Source organism: Poeciliopsis prolifica, unplaced genomic scaffold (genome assembly GCF_027474105.1).
Source record: "Poeciliopsis prolifica strain line A6 unplaced genomic scaffold, Auburn_PproV2 SCAFFOLD013, whole genome shotgun sequence".
Classification (NCBI taxonomy): domain Eukaryota; kingdom Metazoa; phylum Chordata; class Actinopteri; order Cyprinodontiformes; family Poeciliidae; genus Poeciliopsis; species Poeciliopsis prolifica.
In genome coordinates, this window is record NW_026562388.1 from 2854080 (window position 1) to 2878807 (window position 24728).

At 40.1% G+C, this 24728-nt stretch overlaps 1 protein-coding gene across 4 annotated transcripts in view; it reads right to left on the reverse strand.

Moving 5' to 3' along the window:
* The window catches only part of fndc3ba (fibronectin type III domain containing 3Ba), a 104176-nt gene that overhangs the window by 35031 nt on the left and 44417 nt on the right, over positions 1-24728 (reverse strand). The window contains exons 4-8 of one of the 4 annotated variants that reach the window (XM_055038113.1): positions 18188-18264; positions 13613-13844; positions 13305-13473; positions 11718-11848; positions 621-692 (exon numbers count right to left, since the gene is read on the reverse strand). In XM_055038113.1, coding sequence (XP_054894088.1) covers positions 621-692; positions 11718-11848; positions 13305-13473; positions 13613-13844; positions 18188-18264 — 681 coding nt within the window. Of the gene's footprint in view, positions 1-620; positions 693-11717; positions 11849-13304; positions 13492-13612; positions 13845-18187; positions 18265-24728 lie in introns of all 4 variants that reach the window. The other 3 variants (XM_055038112.1, XM_055038116.1, XM_055038115.1) reach the window with 3 other exon arrangements.

Consider the following 24728-nt stretch of genomic DNA (forward strand, 5'->3'; position numbering starts at 1 on the left):
TAAGCTCCCTGAGAAATGAATCAGACCAAATTCAGTCCAAATTCAGGTTTTTTCTCAACCGTGTTGATGCCTGGATAATAACAGTACAAGTGATTGAAAGTATTTATGATGTTAAAGTAGAATCAGTAGAACTGTTAACATTTACTGCTCACCTAACAGCCCGATCTGCACCATGGTCACATATTTATTTGTATGTAGCTGGTGTGACTGAATGTCGTTTTTAGGCCTGCCTACTCACACCTTGATCAGTCACTGTCCATGTTAACACAGCCATCAATTCTCCCCATTTTGATTTCTTGATTACGGTCAGTTTTTTATTTAAAAAAAAATATAAAATTGAATGCATTACAGACTGCTATAAAAGTGGGCGGTTTTGGACTGTCACTCTAATTTTATGATTTTAGTTTATGTGTACTTGGGTGCTAGGTAGCCCCAGAATGAGTCAGGGGCAAGTATATCAAAGTGCGGGTCCAAAGAGACATGTGTAAAAGTGATTTACAGAAAGCCCCTGGTTGTTCTGACAATCAGTACAAGCATGTGTGTGTGTGTGTGTGGGGGGGGGGGGGGGTGCGTGTGTGTGTGGTGTGTGTGTGGGTGTGGGTGTGTGTGTGTGTACGCACACATGGAAGTTTGTCCCCTGTGTGATCTCTGAAGAGGAAGTTTTCCAACCAGAGGAGACCTGCTTTCTCCATCTGATCATTCAGAAAAACACAGAATGTTCATGAGTGATTCAATAGAACTAAAGCTTTTGGGAAAAGAGAAATGTTTTGAGTTAGTATGGTTTTTAGTGGAAAATTATTATATCTACACTCATTCCTGAAGCGACTGGAGCACAATCTAAGACGGGCCTAGTGTTGGTGGTCATGAACAACTTTCTTTAGTTTTCTTGCATGAAACACTCACTTGTGGGTTAAAAGCAACAGAAAGCACAAGTATTCATTGACAGATAATTTATACCTCTCGTAAATCTTAGACGGGTAGCAAAGTTCCTTCCTAGCAATTTGGAGTTCATCAATACACCATATGTCATTTAAAATACTGTCGGACGTCGGCTTGTTTGGGTAAGCATGGACCTCCGAGGAGTTAAGTACGGAATGAGCATTTGGGGGTCTCATGTGTGCCAAAAAGTTTTACAGTCAAATCTGACGCCATTTGTCAGACCGCTGAACCTTGGACAGGACAATGATCCAAAGCGCAACAGCAAATCTTACAGACTGGATCAAAGAAACATGAGCTTGCAATTGCCTCTTAAAAGTCCAGATGGGAGTATTACCAAAAATTGCCCTGATGTTTAACATCTAAATGAATTGGTCAAAGAGAAGATGACAACAAAGTTACTGTTAGAAGCTACTGAGTAATGTGAAGCATGAAGGTGGCGGGGTGAAAAGTTTTTACTTCTTAGCTGCAACGAAACTTCCTGAGCGCCTCACTGTCAAGGAATTGACTGTGGAAAACGTTTTACTGTCAAATGTCACCTAATCTCAAACGCAACCATTGAAGTCTGGCTGAAAGAGGACAATAATCATAAGAACAACGGCAAATCTACAAAAGTCTGCCTCAAAAAGATAGCCCTGTTTAAATCTCTACAGTCCCCAATATAACAAAATGCTTCTGCTAGACTTATAGCAATAAGAACCTAATGTTGAACAATTTGTCTCAATACAAACATAGAAGATAATGTCAAAAAAACTGATGATGGGTGGTTCCAACAACTGAGCCTTGATGTGCTTTTAAAGTTTCACTCAGTGCAGCTTCCTTCTTTAAATAAAAAAGAAAACATGAGTGGTACAATACTGCACATCAGCAATTTTATGATGTTCTAATGCATATAAACTGAATTTATGATTACTGCACACTCAGTGCAAGTGATGACAGAGAGAGTGTATGAGTGCCTGTGTTCAAGTCACTCTGACAGGGGGTGAGAGCCTCTCTTTGCCTGGGGGTTCACTTATGACTCATGGCAACAATGATGTCATGGAAGTACAACCTCAACGTGACCTCCCTCTGTGTGTTGGAATTAAAAACAAGAGCATAAGAGAGACAGTGTGTGCATGTACGTGTGTGTGAAGGTATCAGGTTACAGATGAACGGTGATGGGCAAACGGGAGGAGTGTAATTAAGCCGCCATGTGTGCGGATGTGTGTGTTGAGTCTGGCAGCACAAGACGAGTTCAACAGGTGAAGTGCAAAATCTGCACCAGTGCATGACAAACTGGCTCATTAGTGATCTGTTTTTAAATCAGGACTTCAGTCCTCATTCCTCCACTTGCATTAATGGCAATTTTTGTCTTGTGAAATAAAAACGGGAGACTCTAAACCCCAGCAAAGGACTGGCGTGGTCTGGTGTATCAAAGAATAGTAACATTTCTCTGGTTTTATGCAGAGCTTTTCAAAGCTGGTTATAATCGTGAAGTGAATTCAAAAGGACTATTTTGGTTTCAGAACGTTCAGTAGCAAAAATACTGAGATGTGTGGAGTGTATTTGTGTTTGCCCCGGCTCAGTCGTCTGTGGAACCTTCAACGTACAAACATTTTTTTTATTTTATTTTCCCCATTTTTCTTCGCAAAATAACTTAAGCTAAGTCACAATAGAAAAAGAGCATAAGTAAATATAAATTTTCCAAGTCTTATCAGATTGTTTTGTTGTCTTTAGATCTAGACTTTGACTAGGCCACTCAGCATGTATGCTCAGGTTCATTGTCATGCTTTAATGTCTTATGCAGTCCTCGACAGGGTTCTCTTCAAAAACTTGCCCCGTATTTGGTTCTACATATTGTCTAATCAACACCTATTCGCTTCTATGGTGCTGCAAAAAAAAATCATCGTCTCAGCATGACGCTTTCTTCGCCAGGAAAGATGATGTAGCACATTATAAAGGGGGTTCATATAGAGAACCTTCTAACACATGTTCCATGTGTTTCCTAAATGTTTTGTAGCACAGTGACATGAGACTTTCCTACTTTTCAGAAAGGCTGGGTATGGGGATTGTATTACAAATATAGTTGTCCTGTCAACAGATTCACTCATGTGAAAGTCACAAAGGGAACCTTAGCTGCTCTCCTTGCTTGAACTGTCAGTTTAAATTGATGGCAAAGTACTTAGCCTTGTGGTTATGCCAAATTCTTTGCCATTTTGGAACAATGGATTAAACAATGCTGAGGGAGACGTTCAGGGCTTTAGAGTTGCATCACATGATAGGTTTTTAGGATGCTGTTTAATAAATGTTTAATCTCTAACAAACTAGTACGACTCTCACAGAACAGCTGAATTTATCCCAGGAATAAATTATTGTTTTACATTTATATGTGTATCAATTGCTATCAGAGCATGACACTCATTCTTTATAACAACTGAACTTTTGTTACAGCAATTTGCTTTTTGTTTCCCAGATTCCGTCTTGCTTTTGTGGCGACTACTTTCAGTTTTCAGGATGAAATTGTTCAGACTTCAGTGAGCCTAATGTGAATGACTTTCTTGTGTGAACAGCTGTGGTCATAACAACTGTAGACAAAACACTAATATTCAGAAAGATGAGTCTAAGCTGGCCAACCCACAGGCGCTGCTAGTGACAGTGGAAGGAGACGCAAATATTTCTGGAGACTAATAATAAACCATAGTTCTGTTTCGTTCTCTCACAGCTCACTGTTTGGACTCGCTGTGGTTGTTGATTCCAGCTGCTAAAGCGTTCAACATCGACATCAACCGCAAAGGGCCGAGGCTGACGGCTGACACAGAAACCCGACCTCCTCCTGGTCTTACTCCACATGCCCCTCTGTGCTCTTTGTCCCTCGTGTCCTTTCTCCCTTCTGTTTTTCCGTGCCGCCTACGTACCGTTACTTCCTATCCCCATCTGACCTCACATCCTGTCAGCGTCTGACCGCCTGTTTTCGATTAACGGGGACAGACAGACGGAAAGACGGGGGCCGGGGGAGCTGATGGCAGCAAGAGAGGAAGAGAGGAGGATGCGAAGACAGCCAAAGTCGAGCGCTGAAGGACAGAATATCAAGCAAGAGGACAGTCTGGAGAAGTCTGGGTAAGAGATTAGACAGGAAGAGACGAGGAAATTGAGGGACAAGGAGCACAGCATGGATCAGCAGAGAGGAGGAGGATGGATGAGATGAAAGAAGAAGAGAAGGTCGGGGCTTAGAGAGCGTTTAGGCAGGGATTACGTTAACTTTTATGACATCATCACATATTCCAGAGCAGATGCACACCACTGATCTCAGTTTATTAGTAAAAGTATGAATCACTGCCTAAAAATAAAGCATGGCTGTAATACAAGTCACCAAAATACACTCGTATACTGGAGTCTTGTACATCTGGCATGTGGTAATGCCTTTAAATAATTTCCAACAAAGTGAGAGTTAAAAAAATATATATGTTTTAAAGGACTTTTATAGATTTTGTCATGCTGGAAAGCCCAAAACTCATGAAGAGGCCACTTGTAGTTCCCCAGCATCTAAGAGATACATTAATTTCTATTTTGGTTTACTTCAGAAAAGCACAAAGTAGAAACTCCTAAATCCAAGCTGCTACAAGTCATTGACAGTGATGAAAGTTTCATCACTGCACCTCAGAGCAGCATCTGAGGATCTGATCATCATGAGACAGATATTAAAGGAAGGCATGAAAGCACACTGATGTGCTTTTCAGGATCATCGTGTCTCCAGGTGAAAGAAGTGAGTCAGGGTGACTCTCTTCTCATCAAAATATAACAACCACCATCTGGTGTTTACCAGGCTAAAATTTAATAAAACTAATCTTAAGCACACAGATGATAAAACAATATTTATCAAGCCATTATCTTTTAAACAAAGATGATGCCAAAACGGAAATTACAATTTAAAAAAAAACAAAGTAACCTCATGAATCAGTAGTTCTTGTTCCCAGACAATAAATCTGCACTCCATTCTAGGTTTAAAGCACTCATGCACACAACTTTCAAGGTCCACAACATTAAAGTCAGGTTAATGTTAGTCCCAATCTGATATAGTCCTACAATTTATCTGTTAAAAATAGTGAGAAAAAAAATGGAAACTTTAAATTAACCAAGTAGCTTGCAAGTAGGACCGTGATAAAAGTAGACTACTCTGACATTGAGGAGATTGCATTCCTCCCGCATGACGGCCTGTTCTTCTTAGACGCAGTCTGTCTGCACTGGGACAAAAAAAGACCTTTAGGGCCTGGAGAAAAAATGTGAAAAATGTGGCAACGGCCGCTCACTCAGCCCCCACTTCACACAAATACTGGGCCACAGGGTGCGTGTGGTGTGTCGCGCTAAGGAAACAAAGTCAGATTCCCATCTTTATAAGCCTCTAATCAGAGAGAACAAAGCAAAGTGACAGAAGTCTGCCTGATTTAAAGAGCGGAGAAGATAAACAACGAGAGCGGGGTTTAATTGAAAGAAAAAAACTGGAGAAATAGCTGAGAGAAACGGATCAGAGGTGAGGGGATAAACGTAGGTGGGTGGAGAGGAGAGCAGACATTGGGTTCCACTTTATTATCATCTGCTGCATAGTGAGCATTCCATGTGTTCACCAGCTGAGCTAGACACACTCCAACACACAAACTTGCAGAGCGGAGAAATTGTTGGGACATGCCTAAACTTGTGGTTGTCATGGTGAAGGTTCGGTTCTCATGGCTGGGGCCCAGAATTTTCATGAAAGGGATTAAAAGCAAGACGCTCATCAAATGAGAAGAGACGGCTGTTAAATGGGGGCTGACAATGAAAAAAGGGTACATTTTTATTCAAAAAGAAGATTTAAGAGAAACTTTTTTCAGTCCAAAAATCCTTATTTTTTCCCTCAAATAAGTGAAATTAGAGCTACTACACAAGAATAGCAACACTCTTCAGTGTATAAGTTGTTCCTGACAGAAGAAGTCTCAACATGAGTCAACCAGGCTGCAAATACTGCATCCACTGAACTCAGCTGGCTCGTAGAAACATGCCAGAAAGAAAACTGAACAAAGAAAATGGGATAAAAGATGAATTTGGATCTGCATAAATAAACTGAATTTATTACTTCTAGCTGGGTAATTAGAGGACTTTGTCGGAAACAGAATGAGTATTTGCTGGACGTTTAGAGCTCTGCAGACAATCACAAAATAAGAATATTCATATGTCAAGCACGTCAGAGCAGAAAAATCTGAGGACCGTATGGACAGAATTGGCACAAGGATTCCAAGGCCTAACTTACACAGAAACTTAAATAAACAGTTATTTGCTCATAATTGCAAAGATTCCCTGTCCGATAACTCAATAATTAGGTTTCATGTGTATATAAACATGTACATGGGATGACGAAAGTACAGCAACACTTTCATTTTGGAATAAAATATGTATTTTGCTTGCCAAAAGTCAGGCTGAAAAGACAAAAAGAAAAAAAAAACCTTTACATTTGTAAACCATTAATTTCTGCAAATGTACGATGCATATGTTTTTTATTTGCAACAACCTTAACCTTTTCCAACCCCAAAAAACACTGGAAACTAAAAGAAAAGTCCACAGACAGTAACTGTTGTGTGAGCACTTAGCAGGAGTGGTGAACAAAAAAAAAAAACTTTACGAGAGGTTCAGATTGTCCAAGGCCATTTTGACATTGCAGCAGAAAAAAATATATTTTCTTCATATTTATCCATTGAGCAACTTTAATTCCAAACTTGACCAAACTTTTAGAAGAACAACAACAGCAGAAACCTGGATTTTGATGTGTATCATTTGGATTTACTGTTCTATCAAAATCACAGTGAGGAAAAACTGGAATATTTTAGCTTTTTCCCCCACATAACAGTTGTTCTGATATGTGTGGTTTTTTTTTTAATAAATCGGATTGCAAATTTTTTAAAGATTTATTCCAAGAATAAATCTGCAGTGCGTGTTCTATTCACAGAAAACCCTGTTTGAACTTGTGATTTAAAAGTCTTTGCAAGCTAAAGAAATATTAAGCAAGTGGTGATTCTAACTGATTTTATATGTTGATCCACTCTCCGTTTTTGTTTGTCTATATTTCTAACCCTGTCATATATGTTTTTAATGACTATTCACATTAATCTGTCGTAGATCCCATAAAAATGCTGAGATTGTCAGAAGTGGAAAATATAACATTTGATTTCTTTTATACATAAATGGCAGATAACGTCAAACAATCCATCCCACAGCATGAGACCTTCATCGTGCTTTACTAGCATGAGGTACGTAAACTCACCATGAGAAAATCTGATCAATTAAGCTGCTTTACATCACACTGGACTGTAAAATTAGACGCGTTAACAAAACCCTGGTTATATTTCTGAGTCAAACAAAGTTCAATCTGTCTAAACAGAAAGAAACAACAAAAGCCAATATCTGCAGTTTGGAAGTGCCACGGCCTTAGTGCTGGTATGTCATGGTTCAGTCAACTGGGTGAGGAAATGTCTGTTGTACTTATTGTGATTGGCGAGAACAACCTCCCCTCCTAATCCCTGTTAGACGATATCAGCGGGAGAAGCATTCCTCTGCTGGTAAATCCACCTCCTCTTTTCCGTTTTCTCTAGATGCCCCATTTAGGCTCACATCCCTACATTCCTGTCTTTTATTTTTCCTCTTTTCCATTTTTTTTAATCTCATCTGACAATTCTCCCAGCTGTCAACTTTCCAGGCTCTAAAGATTCTCTCCTTCCACTTCATTGCTCTCCATCTTACCATTTCACCCTCCAAACATGGCCGTATTTGGGTTGATGAGAAAGGGCTGGAGTTTTGTTTGGGGAGGGTAGGTGGGTGAGAGGCACTGAGATTATCATCATAGCAACACATTGAAACAGTCTGGCGATAGAGAGCGCTCTCACTTGTTTTTAGTGCTTGTAAAGACGCTAAATAACTGCTGAGTCATGACTCTAATTTGGCAAGCTATGTGGTTTTGCTTAAAACTACTTCTAAAGTTCTTTGGGGTTAAACGTCTTTCCCAGGAACACTTTAACATGTGCCTGGGAGAAACTGGAATTAGCAAGAGCTACATAAATTTATGTGGTTCAACAAAAAAAATTTAGATTTTTCTCTTTTTTTTTTTTTTTCAGGATAATTTGAAATACACAATAACATTTCTAGGTGAAACAATCTGGATTAGAGTAAAATACATTTGTGAGAGTAAATTACCTGGATTAATTTTATGTGATTGGGTCTTAAAGTCATGGTACATTCTATGGATGTTGCTCTATTTGCGCTTTTTAAGATTATGAAATCAAACTCCAATTTGTGAAAAGAAAAGAAAAGTTCATGTCAGCTGGAGGAACCTCTGCTCAGTTTATGAGAAACAATAAAAAAAACAACTATAATTTATGAACATAGACTTCTTGTTTCCATAGTTAAACTTGGTCTGAAATGACCTCTTTATTATATTAGTCAATATTAGCAGGAGACAATACATTCATTTTGACATGTAGCATATACCACTGGCTCATTTCCTAAACTTTACCGACTCCCCTCCACTACATGCGCTACCGGTACACCATATGCTTTTGCATTTACAGTCACCCTGTAATTGCAATTTGGCCACAGCTAAACTTAGACATGCTTTAAGCTAAGCAGGGTAGGAAATAATTTAAAGCGATGAATAATTTACACAATATGTTTCCTTTAACAATCTATCAGACAATGTGAGAGCTCTTTGGTGCATCTGACGCTCAGATTACCAGAACCACGACTCTTGGTTTTGCGACTACTTATGATTTATGATGGTTATTTTGATTTTATTCAAACTCAAAATGTAAGTGGAATAGGAAATGTAAACATAATAATCATGCATAATGAAGTTTTTCATTTGAAGTTGGCTTTGTTTTATCTCATTTGATTATTTTAAACACAGGACACTTTGGTCAACAGCTGTTTTAAATGTCCTGTATAAATAAATTTGACTTAGACTTTCATTTTATGGTGACTTTCATTAAAAATGTACGGGAAATTTCGGAGTAGGAAAAAAAAAGGCAGTTGTTCTTTAATTTGGAAAAGAGAAACTCCTTTTATTTATTAAACTCGTGTGGTTCCACAGATGCAACACCATAGGGTTCTAGACTGCTTTATTATTCATGATCACCCTAATTTTTCTCACATCACATTAACGGAACCGACACGGTGCACGCAGTACACATCTGGTTTCGGCGGACTTCTCAGCCCTCAGCAATGACGTAGCAGCAAAGAAGAGGGGCTGAAGGAGCCGCTCCATCTGTTTCTGCTGAAATTCCAGTTTTTCTGAGTGTGAGACAGGATCTGCGGTGGTGATGATGCAGAGCCAAGATGGAGGAACAGAGGGGACGGAGCACACATCTGTTTCTGCTCAGCGCGCGGCACAGTTCTGAGGAAAAGGGCCCGTGGAGCTGGCCTTACGGGGGAACGGTCACTGTGAGAGCCAAGCCAGGCTGCTGCCTTACTGGCACCAGGGCGATAGCCACACACACAGAGAAAGAGAGGGCATCAAGGGCAAAGTGTAGGTGGCTGTGTGTGTGTGTATGTGTGTGTGTGGTATTTTGGGTTGGACTGCGCTGGAATATGTCGGGCCAAGCTGCAACTTTGTCGGAATATTTCCAGTCTTTAACTCTCTGTCTCCCTCGCTCCCTCTTCTCATCTCTCTTTCCTCACTGCTGAAGGAGTTTCAGATCCATGTCTTGTTTCTATTTCCAGTGCTTCCACTGCCCTCCTGTCTCACCCCATCCGCCTCTAAAATCTTACATTCCTCCCCTCTCTCTGTTTGCTTCCTATCATTTGGACCCTCGTGCTCTGATTGTTTTACAGGAAACCGAGTCACGAGGTGTTTGTATGCGTGTGTGTTAATGTACGGCTTGTGTCGTACATCAAGCTGAGTCAGCCTGATCTCCGGAGCTGTACTGAGAACCCTATAGACCAGACCAGACAGCTGATGACATGGTGACATGCTCCTGTCTGTCAGATATGCTGAAGTTGTTGAAGCACAGTGCAGGCATCATGAAACTATGAAACTTTCTGACTGAGAATTGAATTTAGCTTTCTTACATAACAGCTTCTCTGTGTAAGAAGTATCCCTCTAATTATGTTAAGTCAAAAATATTTCTTATAAGGAATGTTGGTGTTTTGAATCAGTACATCTCCAAACTCCTGCACATGCAATATTTTAAATATAAGTATGTTTATTTAAACAACGGGGCTGTAAACTGCATGAGAAGCTTTAATTGTGTGTTAAAGTGTCTTTCAGGAGAACAAAAAGCCTGCACAAAGAAGTATAACAGGTAACCTTGATTATCCCCAGAAATTGCAATGACTTTTGGAATCATTCACAAGAAAGCAACCCAGGTAATTTACTGTTATGAATGTATCTTTTTCTAACATCTAATTCAACCAATTCAACAGCTGCCAAGCATCACTGAGCTCCTGCTTTGAGCAGACTGGCATGGCTGTTTGGTACTACAGCCACTAGAGGGCGGGTCTGAGTTAGCCTCCAAATTCAAAGGTAAGTTTCAGACAATGGCAAACATGGAGATAGTGGAAGAAATTGCAAGTAAACTTGAAATAAAGTCAATTACAATACATAGATTGTGACAAAGAGAAGCATCACCATTTGTGTCACTGAAGTCTGCTTCTTTTTTCTACTTTTTGCTTTGCTGTCCCCAAGGTCACCGTATGCATCCGCTAGCTCCCTCATGACTCACTAAAATCCATACAGATAAATACAACTGTTCATATTTAATGCTGAGCATAACATTTTTCTGCACATAATTTGAGGGAATGCATATGATTCTGCCATATTTTTTTGTGAAAACTGCAGTGGGCATGTTAAAAGTATTAACATGCTGTAAAGTCAAAGGAGCTCACATCCACATTTGACCCTGGGAGACTTTTCCTCTTGAGCTGACCTCACACTGCGGAGACCTATCCATAAATTTTATGGGCATAACAACTTTTAAAACGAGTTTGACGAGTAGAAATGAAAAGTCAATTCATGTTTGTCTCTTGAAGTTGTTCTATCATCACCTCCTCAGATGTCCCCATGTGCTCTAAGGGGCACATAAAGTGGTACATACCGTTCTTTTTATTAACAAGGCCTTAAAAAGGGCGGGTATGTCCCTCAGTTTCTTTGCACATGCGTATGCGGGTGATAAGGCTGCACCGCAGTGTCTGAATCACGGAGCTCAAAGGTTCCCTTCATCCCATGCAGGACTCTACAGGTATGTGACACCCCCTTTCCCCTCCATCTCTCCTACCCCTCTCTCGCCCACCAACAAGGCTGGTATTGTGGCGGCGGTAAAACGATAGCGCTGAGGGACGGGTTCAGCTATGCGGTTGCCCAGACAACCCTTCATCCCCACCTTCTCACCTCAGTCTCCATCACCATCCTAACCCCCGGACCTTTTCAGCTTTTATTTTTCATCTCACTGAGTTTTTTGGGGGGCTTTATGACAGAAAAGAAAAGACAGGCAGACTGAAGAAGTAAAACTGCATCTTATTTGCTTGAATGCGAAAGGGGCAGTAAGATTGTAAGAAAACCAAGTAAAGAAGGAAAATGTAACAAGAAAATTCATAATTCTTCCAGAAAGAGATATTTGGCAACTTGGTCGTGCGGTTATATTTCAGTTTAGAAAAAAAAGAGGCTCTATTGTGATGTTCTTTAGAATCTCTTTAGACAGATGTGTCATTTTAGGATTTGGCATGCTTGAGCTTGTTTCATCAGTGTGCCACTTTGTCTCACTGCTTTGACTCTCTGCCTTGTCTCCTACCTTGTGTGTGTGTCTCTGGCTCACTGTTTCGTGGACTGCAACGGTGTCGTCTTTCTGGCTTCTTGCCCCCTGGACTGCTGGCTCCACCCCCTGACCCCACTGACCCAAGCGATGGGGCGTGTGATTTGTTACTGCATCACAAACAAAATAAAATTTTCACGCAGATATATATTTGATCATTATTAACCATCTGAAGAAGTAAAATTCCTGTAGGTCACTAAAAAAAGCTTTTTGTTTGTTTGTTTTTTAATTTAATACAAACCTTGACAGATTTATTCTTTCGGTGGAAAAAAACAACATTTTTTTCAGGTAGAAAATGTCTTCATTTCACGATACAGAAAAGTTATAATCAGAGAGCCACAAGTGATTTCTGGATAATGTCCAAATTCCAGAATGACTGAATCACAAATTAAATTTGCTCACAACTTACAAACAAAACCAAATGTAATTTAATGTCTATTACTGCTTAGTTGTGACTCTAATCTGCTCTAATTTCTGACAGTAAAATGAGCACTCAATTTTTAAATTTGGCTTGCCCCACAATGGTTTTGTTTATGTAGAATATTTTACTACTTGTGCACCAATGATGTTGACAATTATGGCTTTGTTTTGTTATTGTGTTGTTTGTCTTTTCTTTAGAGTGATCGCTGGACCAGACCAGAGTTAAACTTTAGAGAAACTTTTTTTTCCTAATAAATAACAATAGTTAGTGCTAGCTAAGTTTAACACCAACACATTAAATTAGTCATAAAGTTAATAAACCAACAAATATGTTGGATTTATGTTAATGGGACAGAATTTTTTTAGTTTTAGAAATATTGAGTAAAAAATTATGATTCAGTTTTTTGAGTTAAAGAAATTACAAAGACCCCAACACATCAGACAACAACCTGATCAAACTTCACTGAATCCATTCTACAATCTGAAATGCTAATCTGGTAAAGTAATCCTGCTTAAAGCTAAGGTAAGTGGACTGTGTTCATGTCTTTGCTTTACACCAAAGAATGAGTTCTGCTTTAGATTTTTCTCTGAAATTAACATTTGGAGTTGGGAAATACTTCATACATGAGTGGAGAGTCTTCTTGCGGTAAGTTGGGAAAACAGTAAAATTTGCTTTATGTTTTGATGCAAAGTACTATTGACAGTGCAAACCAATCACACAATAATTCTGTTCATTTTATGGACTGAAACTCCAAAAAACATGATCACAATTACAACATTTTACTGAAATATATGAGACACGGGTTTAATGAGATGCAAACATCAAAACAGCAATAATAATAATAATAATAATAATAATAATAATAATAGTTTTTATTCTATTGATGTAGGGAAGCCATACTGGACATAAAACTCAAAGTTGCCTGCCAAGCTTCAGTTTTCACATTCAGGTTTTGGACATTCCTGTTATTTTGCCAAAAGATAACTTTGGAATGTGACTTCTAAGTACTTTATAAGTTTTTTCTACAAAAATGATCTGACTCTTTTGATAGCAATAGCAATAAAACAAGACAATGAAACTAAACCGCCCCATCTTGTAATGTGTTAAGTATTCATGTTTTAAACCCACAGAAGAAGCATGGTTACCTGTATCCGTTGTGTGCTGGCCCAAGACTGCCCTTATAGAGAGTAGAAGGAGGGGAATTGAGTCGGTTCTGTCGCTCCAGTCTCTGTTCTTTTATCTTTTTAGGCTGTGGCTTAGTGTACGTCTCTTCTCTGCTGATGTAGTTGGACATCCCATAAACTGGGATGATCTCTGAAAGGAGAGAAGACACTAAAGATTTGGTGAAATTGATCATTTATATCTTATGATAACTGATTGCATAATCCATCATTTGAGTCAAAAATCCCTGAAATTCAGGGGGTGGGTGCCGTTCCAGTCTGAGAGCGAGTACCTGGATCGCCATACATTGGGGGAAGGTGATGCTGGTAGTACTGGTGGGGCGGCAGCTCGCCCGGGCTGACAGGGGGGTAGAAAGAGTGAGAGTTGGGAATGAAGTGGGGGTGAGCCAGGTATGGAGGGAGGTGGTGCGTGGGGGACAGAGCTGGAGAGTAAGAGGGAGGGTAGCACTCTGGAGACTGGGGGGTCACCACCACTCGGCGAACCCCTGTGGTGTCCTCCAGCACCTGTGAAAATGGACAGAAAAAAAAAAACAATTTCACACATTATAATTGAAATGGGCCAATATTAACTAGTAAACAGAAAGCCAGGTGATATTTTTTAGATGTGGAAGTCAAATAAATAATACAAGTAACTGACAGATGCACACTGTTCATTAACTATGAGCTTCAATATCCTCCTTAAATTAGTGCAGATTCCATACATGTATTCAGTTTTACATCCATGAACTGGAACGAATGGACACCCACACACAAACACAGGCACACACATTCCAACCATTCAGTCTTCCACAGGCTTGCATTCCAAGGAAGGAGCAAACACACACTCCCTGCAGAGAGGGGAAGCAATCTCAAGTCCCTAACAACAACACACAGACAGACACACACCAAATAGTACCCCAAAAAAGCTTTCTCACAAACAGAGCAGCAGCATATTGTCAAAATGCGACCGAGAGAGGGAATAAAAGGGCATCCATTAAAAAAAAAAAAGGAGAGTTGGGCCCTGTCTACCTCTCATCCTCTGCTCTACTGAGGAGCAGAAAAACAAGAGTGTTTACAAGAAAGCCAGGGCAAAGTCTCTGTGTGAGTACATGTGGAAGTGGCCAACATAACATGTGCTTTTTATTGGCATGAACTCGCAAATTCAAACGCACCTGCAAACAGGCTCATCTGCACACAGCCTCCCATCCTCCCTCAAGCAATGATCCTAATCAGTTCATGTTGACGGTGACTTGTGCATGGCAAAATCTTGACGCGTCTCATCTGCTCACTCTTTCTAACCAGCACAGGGGGTTTCATTATTATTATTATTATTAATATTATTATTAATTTTTTTTCAGCTAACCCCTTTTCCACTCAACTCCAAAAAAATAACAAAAAAACTGCCCACCGACGGCCTGTCTGGCCTATCAGGCTTGTTTATGTAAGAGTGACAGAGTTTCCCGCTCTCACTTGGCCGGCTCCCTACAAACACACACCCACACACACACGCACACACCCGCGCATACACACACAAACACAAACCCGCGCATACACACACAAACACACACCCGCGCATACACACACAAACACACACCCGCGGTGTGCCAATGACCTGACTTCCATTGGTGTACAAGCGCAATCTCAACACAAACACAGCACCAAATCATTCACAGCACTCTACTTGTGAGAACCATCTGACTTGTTTTGCATATCCCTCTCCCTTCTTCTTTTTTTCTATCATTTAATGGAAAACACAGACACAACTGGATACAAGTGACTCAAAAAGCAAAGCGACCCTCACATCCTGAATTCAGCACATTCCTGTAGTGTTGAGGGGAGGAGGGTACCCTGGTTGCTTGTGTGCTTTTACACTTCGACTAAGCAGATAGGTGCAATGCCTGGTGTTTGATTACTGTGTGTGGTTTGAGCACGAGTTTTGGAAACCTTTCTTTAACTAATGCTTTTCATTCTTGAATGATGGCTGCCAGATTCTTTGAGTTCTGCAGAAATTTCCCAAGAAAATCTGCCTTCGAGAGGTTCCTTTGCGCACGTTGTTTTTTAGCTTTAGACTGTTTTGGTTTTTGTGGCTCACAAATGGCATGAAAAGTGAGAAATCTGTAAGTAAACAATCTGAGGGAAGAATTTTTCTGAACCAGAGGAGAGCTTATGAGCTTCCTGCACAATGCACAAATTGTATTCTGGAGCTTTCTTCCTACTACAGCAACATCGACTATGAAACATATGTGGATAATAGTCTCTGAGTGGCTTGCTAGGTTTGATATAAACAAAGAATGAGTAGCTGCATTGCACTTTAATCGTAGACTGATTAACTGTGATTAAAAAAAAGGAAAGCAACTTTTATTCTTACCACTGATGAAATAATCCAGCGTCTTGGTCATTAAAATGTGCAAAAATTTGATACACAGACATAGACAAGGACATAAAGTAAACATTGACAGTGATTGCTTCTTTAATTTAGCGCAGTGACCCTTTGAGACTCCTCAGCAACCAAATGTGTCTCATGGAGTAAAGAGAAACAGGAAGTAGTGTTCCTTCAGTCCATTAGCAAAGTGAGGATATTACCCTAACGTCCATAAAGCCAAAGGAAAACTGGTGAGCTGCCACACTTTCTGTGGCGTCTTATTCAAAGAAAGGCTATGAAGAAACATTCAAATACTTTTGAACTTCTTGTCGTCTAAGAGGTAATGAATTATAATCATGCCTAAAATATTAATACATCGTGCAGATTTAGAGTTATTTTCATTTAACCGAGCACTTTATTTCTAGCAGGAAATGACATTTCTCAAAGAAAAATTGAAAAATATATATATCAAAATATATCAGTTTTGAAGCGATTGGTTCTTATTTACTTTGTATGAACTGTACTCTTCATTATAAACAACAGACAAGCTTCACTGCTATGACAGCAATCAAACCTTTCTCATAATTGCAGACCAGGTTCCTGCATGTCTCCACTGGTGTCTTTTGAAATATAATCTTTGGTGATGATGAGCTCCAAGTCTGTGAGTTTGTAATGCTTTATTACGATCGCCCTAATCTTGTAATCCCTGCATAGATTATTAGATTCAAGACAGAACTGCAGCTGGGTCACTAAAAGATGTTTGATTTCCATTCAGAAAAAAGCATGTTGGTTAAAGTGAAAGATTACATTCAACCAAAATTTGACAGAGATAAAATGTTTCGGCCTTAAGTGTACACCTAGCTCATGAGACAAGACGATATCTGCAGTTTTGAGAACGAGACAAGATTTTAGACCCCTTTTTTGTTCCATAGTCTGGGGTTTTCAGAAAAACGTAAAATGGGTTTTGAAGACTCTATAATCAGTGTAATACATTATAGGATTGATCATTTACATTAATATTTATCTGCACATCTAATTCTAAGGTAGTCTGATCCAAAAACAGCTCGATGTGTCTACATCTTGTGCTTTTCAAAAAGATGACATTATGTTTTAGAAAACCTCAGTTCAGGGTTGATCCATGGCATTACTTCAGATGTCAAAGTAGAAATGATTAAATATTGAAAACTGTCACTGTTAGTTTAGCATCAAGAGAAAATGATGTGGTTTGATAGCTAACGTTCTGCCCTTACGTTGTTTGCAAATAATTTGCGTCTTGTCCGTCACGCTTCCGTTTCTTTTTTTCTATTTACAAGTGATGGAGACTTCTTCAGTGCAGCTCTCTACAGCGTTTGCATTGATAGAGCCGACCTGACGTTGATAGAGTGTCAGGTCGGCTCTATCAACATCAGCGAAACTGAAGAACTGCTTCCCTTCTTATGTCAAAATAAGAGTCTAAATCACTGATATAAGAGGACATCAACAGAAGCAAGCCTAAAGCACACGTTTACTTCCATCTTAACAAGTCAATATAACAGATTTTGCGTTTACCATAAATATCCAGGCATTGTATAATGTTTATTTATTTTGTGAGGCATTGTGGTACATGGTAAAGCAACTGTAATAAAATTGTGCCACTAGCATTAAAAGTGACCAAGATTACGTGACAACTTGGTGCATCAGCTAAAATCTGTTACGTCTGCTAGGGTATAGAAAAAACAAAATCTGAAACAGTCAATTATCTTTAAACTTCTCAAAGGAGGTCCCTATTTTGTGGTGGAATATATTATCCATTTATAAGATATTCCATTGAACACTTACAGGAACACTGGAAAACTACAGGGAAGGACGGGAAATAGTAATATGTGCATGTGCTCCATAACGTCTAACTTAGAGGAACGAATTAACTCAAGTTCTGCAGAAGCCTGTTAATGACGCATTAATTTAAAACACATGTCAAGAAGGGAAAAACATCTAAAACATGCAGCACAATGTACCCCAAGGACAAAGATTAGGAAACACTGTTCTGGAGAGAAATGAAAACCTGTACAGTTGCAAATGGAGAGAAAAAGAGTGGTCTCTGATGCACGCCAGCGGTATTTCTAAAGCTAATATGTGGCGTATGTGTGTTTTATATTTCCGCTAAGAAATGAGAGATGAAGGTGAGATGCTGCACACTGCAAAGATTTTAATAATCCTCTCAGGCTCAAATTACTTGCAAAGACTGGCTAAGTAGCACTTAGTTGTTGCAAATCTGCAACATCTGCCTGGAGGGGGTTAAAACCTACTGACAAAGGAAAGCAGCTGAGACTGCTTTACGTGTCTGTTGGTTGATGACATCACAAGAGGCATAAGAGTTAATCTGATATTTGGGACAAACATCTTGTTACCCATTCTGACACATAAGTGGCAATATATATTTAATGTGAGTTTTACAACAAAAAAATAAGGTCTGGGTAGTAACTAATTTTTTTTTCAAGTGAGGGGAAAACCATGATAACCAGCCTACCTGTGATATGTAACCTGGGGGTACGTGTATTGGGGGGATTGATCCATTCGGGGACATCATGGGAACCTCAGCAGGACCTGCAAGGGGGAACAACAAGTATTTACTTAACCAGGCGTGTCAAGCAAAAGCAAATTCACATTTACATTTGTTAATTTGCAGAACACATGCAGGGACACAAACACGGCTTCACACAGAGAGCGGGACAGACCACCAATGAGAAAACCACATTTGCTCCAAGAGTGCCTCTAAATGCAATGATATTATTAATTATATTACCAATGCAACAACACTGTGCCATTTTACAGTGCTTTGCTAAGGTTTTAACTCCTCTTGGAATGTTTAACTTTATTTTTTTGCCCAATCTTCTTTACAGAACAGCTTGTGCTCACTTAAATTGGATGGTAGACACCTTGGGACATCTGTTTCATCAAGTTTTGCAATAAATTCTTGATTGGATCCTGGTCTGGACTTTGGGACATTTAAAGACATACATATTATGTAACGTGAACCAAGTCCAACACATTTTGGACCTGTTGTATTTAACGCCATCCGTCTTTCCGTCAATTCTGAGCAGCTTCTTTTTCTCCGAGGAAAATTGATCTTTACACCGAGACGTCGCCACCGCCACACATCCAGCATTTTATTTGTTTTTTTTAGTTTAAAAGATAAGCGTATCTGTAAGCAGCAATATTTTATGAGACAAACAGGGTTACACATTTTTCCTTTAAAATAATATTTCCCAAGAAAGCAAAGCACAAATATTCTAAATAGAATTAGCAGACTAAAAATTGATGTTGACTTTTCCACTGTCCGTATTTCCCTTCTCCAAAAAACCTCCCTGTCTCTCTCCTTCTCTGCCTTTCCGTGATGGGGGTCTGCAGCTGTTAAAGTCATCGGGACCCCTCGGGGACAGCTGGAAGCAGACCTGGCCTTAGAATAAATCACCCAGCGGAGGTGCACATGCAGAGGAGGCCCTGGCTAACTACAAACACTCACACACAAGCATGAAAACACGATAATATTTTCTGCCAGAGTAGACACGTGTTAAAGGATTTCCACCACCTGATCTAATTTAAAAGGTATTTTTTCCAAGAAAATAAAAAATATACAAAGGTCTATTGAGTCTAAACTCTTGTGAAAAAAAACAACGATATGAAAAGTTTTAGAAATTTATTTAGATGAAGTGACTGCCACAAACTTCTCCCATGGTCCTTTACTCATTTCCTCCCAAATGACTCCAACACCTCAGTTACATCAGTTACTGCTCTTACTCGATCCTACGTTCAATCCCATTTTTTTTAACCACGACTATGTGAATCTCCCTCTTTTACTTCAGCCATTACTCACATCCGTCATCCCCTCACTTCATTCCTCCTATAATTCATCTTTTCCACATTCCCCCCTTGATGGTCGTCTTCTTTCCTCCTCCCTTTCCGCCAGTGTCCACGCTCTCTTCTTTTCCCTTCCCTTCCCGACTGCACAAACAGGTAACGGTGCAGTGAAAACCCACGCAAACACAACCTGAGTATAGTCTGCAGTGTGGGCCAGCGCTGGGTGCAGTGAGTAGGTCGCAGGTAGTCAGAAACAGGACTCATTCAGTGCCGTCTGCTTCCTTACCGTGGGGAGCAGGTCTGGATATGAAAGTGCTCATTCAGAAGAAGGTCATAGCAGAGGGAGAGGGCACACAGCGCACACTCACACACACACACACGCAGTCCCTCCAAACCGCTTTCCATTGCTGCTCACAGCACACTTTCCCCATTGCTCACACATACTCTCACAGTTACCGTCTCTCAGACACACATTCTTAGCAAACAGACGTATGTTTAGACAGTCTCTCCTGCCTCCATGCTCTTCACTCAGCAAACAGCAGCATTCCTCACAGACACACACACACGCACACAGACATATATATACTCACAGAAAATTCCCATCTTTGGCCCCCAGGACTGGACCCAGCAGGCCTAACTACTCCCCCCACCCCACTAACCCATCCCAAAAGTACAAGACGCTCTTTGTCCCACTACTCCTCATACACTGCTGTAAGCCGCACAATATTGAGACTTGTGTTTAGAAAAGCTCAGCAGACTCATACTGTGTGTGTGCTGTGAGTGCATGCGTGCATGTGCGAGGGATCTCGTGTGTGTGATAACGTCACCTTCAGGGTACCGTCTCCAGCTTTACCCTCTAAAGCACCACAAATAAAGTCGTGGCTTCCTCTGCTTAATCCTGCTGGAATCCCAGACAACGGAGTTCCACCACCTCCCCCCCCCAATCCCACTTTGCAGCGCACTCATCTACCATCTGTTGCTTCTTCCACTTCCGACTGCTGGAGCAGTTAGGACAGAGGATGAGGATGAGGTCAGATGATGCATGTGGCACAATGTAATGTGAAATTGTCTGGGCAGCAGCCTTTGCAATCTGACCATTCTAGGACATATGCAACACCTTGCAAACTCATTCACACCACTTGACGTTTTCGGGATTTTGTCCCATTACAATCACAAACTGCACCACAAAAAATCAAAAATCAACCGATTGTAAGATTTCTGTTTTTTCGGCTTTATAATCTCAAAAATCAAGTTTTTCTACCAGAGAAGGAAAAATGTCAAGTGTTATCAGGTCATGTTCTCGATGTGGTGTGGAACTTGTTACTGTTGGAGGAAAACAATGTTTTGATATCATGCAAATATGGGACAGAAAAATATGCAAATTTTTAAATAGATTAGTAGTTTTATTGTACAAATATTGTAGAGAACAAAGCTAGTTCTAAATCAAATCCAAAGGAACTAAATTCATAGTTTAATAGAGCCATTTTAATTAACTACACACCGTCACTATCGACTTTCAATCCCATCACATAAGGCAATTTATGGAGCACTTTCTGTAGTCGCCCTATGTACAGAACAGGAGCGAGATTGCAATGAACACGCATTTTTTTTTTTTTTCTTTTGCCACATGAGTGGTGCGGAGTTGCAGCAGAAAGACATTATTGATGGGGAAACAAAAACTCAAATAACACCGGAGTAAGTCTCGGTACGCAATGCATGCTGGAAAAAGGTTCCAGAACCCTAAGAGGTAAACTTTAGAAGTGCTGATGCTGTGTACTGATGCATACTGGTCCTGTTAAAGTGCTGGGACAAGACTGTTTTCTGTATCAGTAAGGTTCTTAGAGTCAGAGGATACTGTTGGAAACTATTTAAAGGAAGGAAAATACATGTCTAGACAAGTCAGTGGTCCATCCAGACTGCAAAGAGAAAGACTGATGAAGAAGGACGCTTCCAACAGATAGCAGGAAGCACCTGCTATCTGCCAAAGACATTATAGCTTTAGATTTAATGCTTTAGAGCATTTTACCTCAGTTTATCATGTTGGATTGGAACATGCTGGCAACTAAGTGGAAATAAAAGAGTTCAAGTAAAGACCTATGTTCCCTAGGAGATGCTGTTGTTTTTGTGCAAGCTGTGTTGGTTGTGTTAATCATTAATGCAGGATTCTGTTTAAAATTGTATCTGTTATTTTTCATAAAATAATACTAAGGTAATTTTATTAATATAGCATATTTTCAGCAATAAGACAATTCAAAGTACTTAAAACTAAGATATTGTTTTACAAGGACTCCTCTCTCACAAAACAGGATTCTGTTTGTACTCATATATATTCCGATATTTCTTAAAGAGAAATCGGAATCAGCTACAACTGCAATTTGCAAGTCAAAACTTCATAAGTCAGCTGTAAATTTTAGAATTTCTGATTTTATGTGATTAACACAAAGTAGTCAGTCCCCCTTTTTTTCATCTCTAAAGAACTTGCATCTTGATAAACCTCAGCCTATAGCAAATCTTTATTTGTTGTCCTTCAGTGAAGTCTATTGGTCTTGACATTAACGTCGACCAACATTCAGAGAAGGTGAGAAAGTTTGTTTCTAAGTAAAAAACATTTGGAATCATTTTGAAAATCTTGAAAAAGACTCATCAGACTCGACAGACCTCAGTTGGTATGTTAATTCTGTTCAGTTTCAATTCAGTATCGATATAGTCGTGACTCACAATAAAAGTAAAATGTTTAATGTTAAAGTTCCTGACGAAACAAAGTGTTGTGATGTTTAGGCCAATTCCATTTATATCACATCAGCAATATGAATTCGACACCGATTATTGAGCACAGTGGTGGAGGTGTAATGATTTGGGCTTGATTCACGGGAACAGAACCTGGGCGCCTTAATGGATCCTCTGTGTCTGACGATTCTAGTGTCAAATGTGATGCCGTGCGTCTGACAGCTAAAGTTGAGTCCGAAAGCAGCAAATTTACAACAAAACGGATTAAGAAGGCAAGACGCCCAGTCAAAGTCCAAAATCACAAATCCTGCTAAGATGAAAGCAAGTTGTAGAAAAAAAAAACTTTATCAGAATTTCTCTACAAAGATGTGAGGCTGATAAAGTCAAAAAAAATCCCACTGCAGAGTTAGTATTGCCTGAGTTCATTCTACAAGTTATTGAATCTTAATGTGTACTTAAACAGATTTATTTCCCAACATGAGTCACTGTCCTAAGAGAAGCGAAAGACCAGAAAAATGTCAAGAAGAATAGCTTAGCATGTTTTGTTTGGTGTCAAAAAAAAGACAGAAACAGTAAATCTCAGGGTGGAGCAGAGGAAACAGGTGCTTCCTCAGGTGTTTTATGGGAGGCTACGCTGAAACTGTAAAGCACAGGAGTTTTCTTTGTCAGCAAAACAGAAAATTATGTGTTGCAGCAAAACTGCTCCTTTTTCCTGGTAAAAGATAATACAGCATGTCTCTTACAGTGCTAATAAATTATGCTGGAGTCTCACCTCTGAATGTTTGACCTGTGTTACTGAAAGTTTACACGAGAAATAAACACATGAATCTACGGTAAATAACCCTCCTCACGCTTTGCCACACACAGGCATAAACACGCAAACTCACAGCCACGCTGCTCCTGAACTGGCCCATCCACAAAAAAATAAGGGCCAGCCAAGGAGACCAGCCTGTGATTTTGTCCAGCTGCCCGTACATCCATCCAGGGAGACAGAGAGAGAGAGGAGATGATGCAACAGTTCAGATGTTTCTCATGATGCAGCTGTCAAAGACAGCTGTGTTAGGGCCCCAAGAAAACAAAACACACCATCAAACCCAGAAAGAGTGGCCACACACATGCACACACCCTATTACTTACATCCCTAAAAATGCAACAGCTTAAACGCAGGCATTCGTCCTCATCTATAGATCAGTCAAGACCTCTGTAAATTTAGGTCAACCGTGTGAATCGCTGCTCCAGTGGCGCCCCAAAGAGGAGAAGTGCTTTCTTTCTTGCTTGCTTGCCTGTTTACTTTCTTTCCTTCTTTCCGATCATTCCCCTCATCTAAGTCTAAGTCATGCACATGTCATGCACATGTGGTCGACACATTGGAAGGAAACACAAACCCTCCTGGGAAAGCATGTGTGAGCGTTTGTATGTGTGGGGCGTTGGTATCCAACCAACGGAACCTGTTAGCCAGCTGACCTACATACACACCAACTTGACTTTAAATGATTTCCCAACAGACGAAAAAGGAATTAAAATACTAATACATATGAGTTTTAAACGTTAATTGATCTCTGTGTGCACTATCCATGCGTGTGTGCGTTTGTGTGCATGTGTGTGTGTCTGGGCCAGTTGTGACGTGGCGTTGCCTGGAAGTTATGTAAGCATAAGCAGGGTAATGTTATCTGTCCTTGGAGCTCTGAGAGCAAGGCACTCCCACGACAGTTTCCTCTACAGTTAGGCCAACACACACACACACACACACACACACACACACACACACACACAAGTATGGTACCACTCCACATAGGCCACTCTCAGTAGAGTGTATGGTTGCATTTCAGATTAATGCCTTAAACAAACATATTTCAGCATCATTTAAGTGATTACGATGTGGCGGATGATGGAAAGTCCGAGACAGAAAAGGAAGCAAATAAAAAGGAGATATAATGTGGTGAAGCAGGAAATGTGGGAGACAACTTAAAAATAGTACAGAGTGCTATATATACACACACACACAGCTTGTGCTGCATGTCGCGTGGGCAAAGAAACCCACATCACACCGCCCAGAAGTTCATCTCCAGTGACTCAGACCCCCACCTCCTAAGCAGGGTGGGGCTTGGTGATCGAGGAGGAAGTCTAGTCTTCCTGCACCACCCTGCCTTCAGTCCATTATTCTCATGGCACTGATTCGCTGCAGAATGATGCACAATTCGGTTCATGTCAGTCCACATGCACAGAAACGGGTTCTGAAACTGCAGGAAAATTTCCGTAATATCGTTTCTGCAGTTTGAATTTTGTTCGACTGGATGCCAGAGAAAAATTTCCCTCCTTTTGCTGCACACTGCTGGTTAGTTGGCTGAAATGAGGCAGAAGCCTTTTTCTCCCCCCTCACTTGCAATGAACACAAATTCAACTCTTTGTTAACAATTTCTACTTGTGTATAATATGAACAATCAAGGTGGGAATACTACAAATCCCCACCCATTACTTTTAAA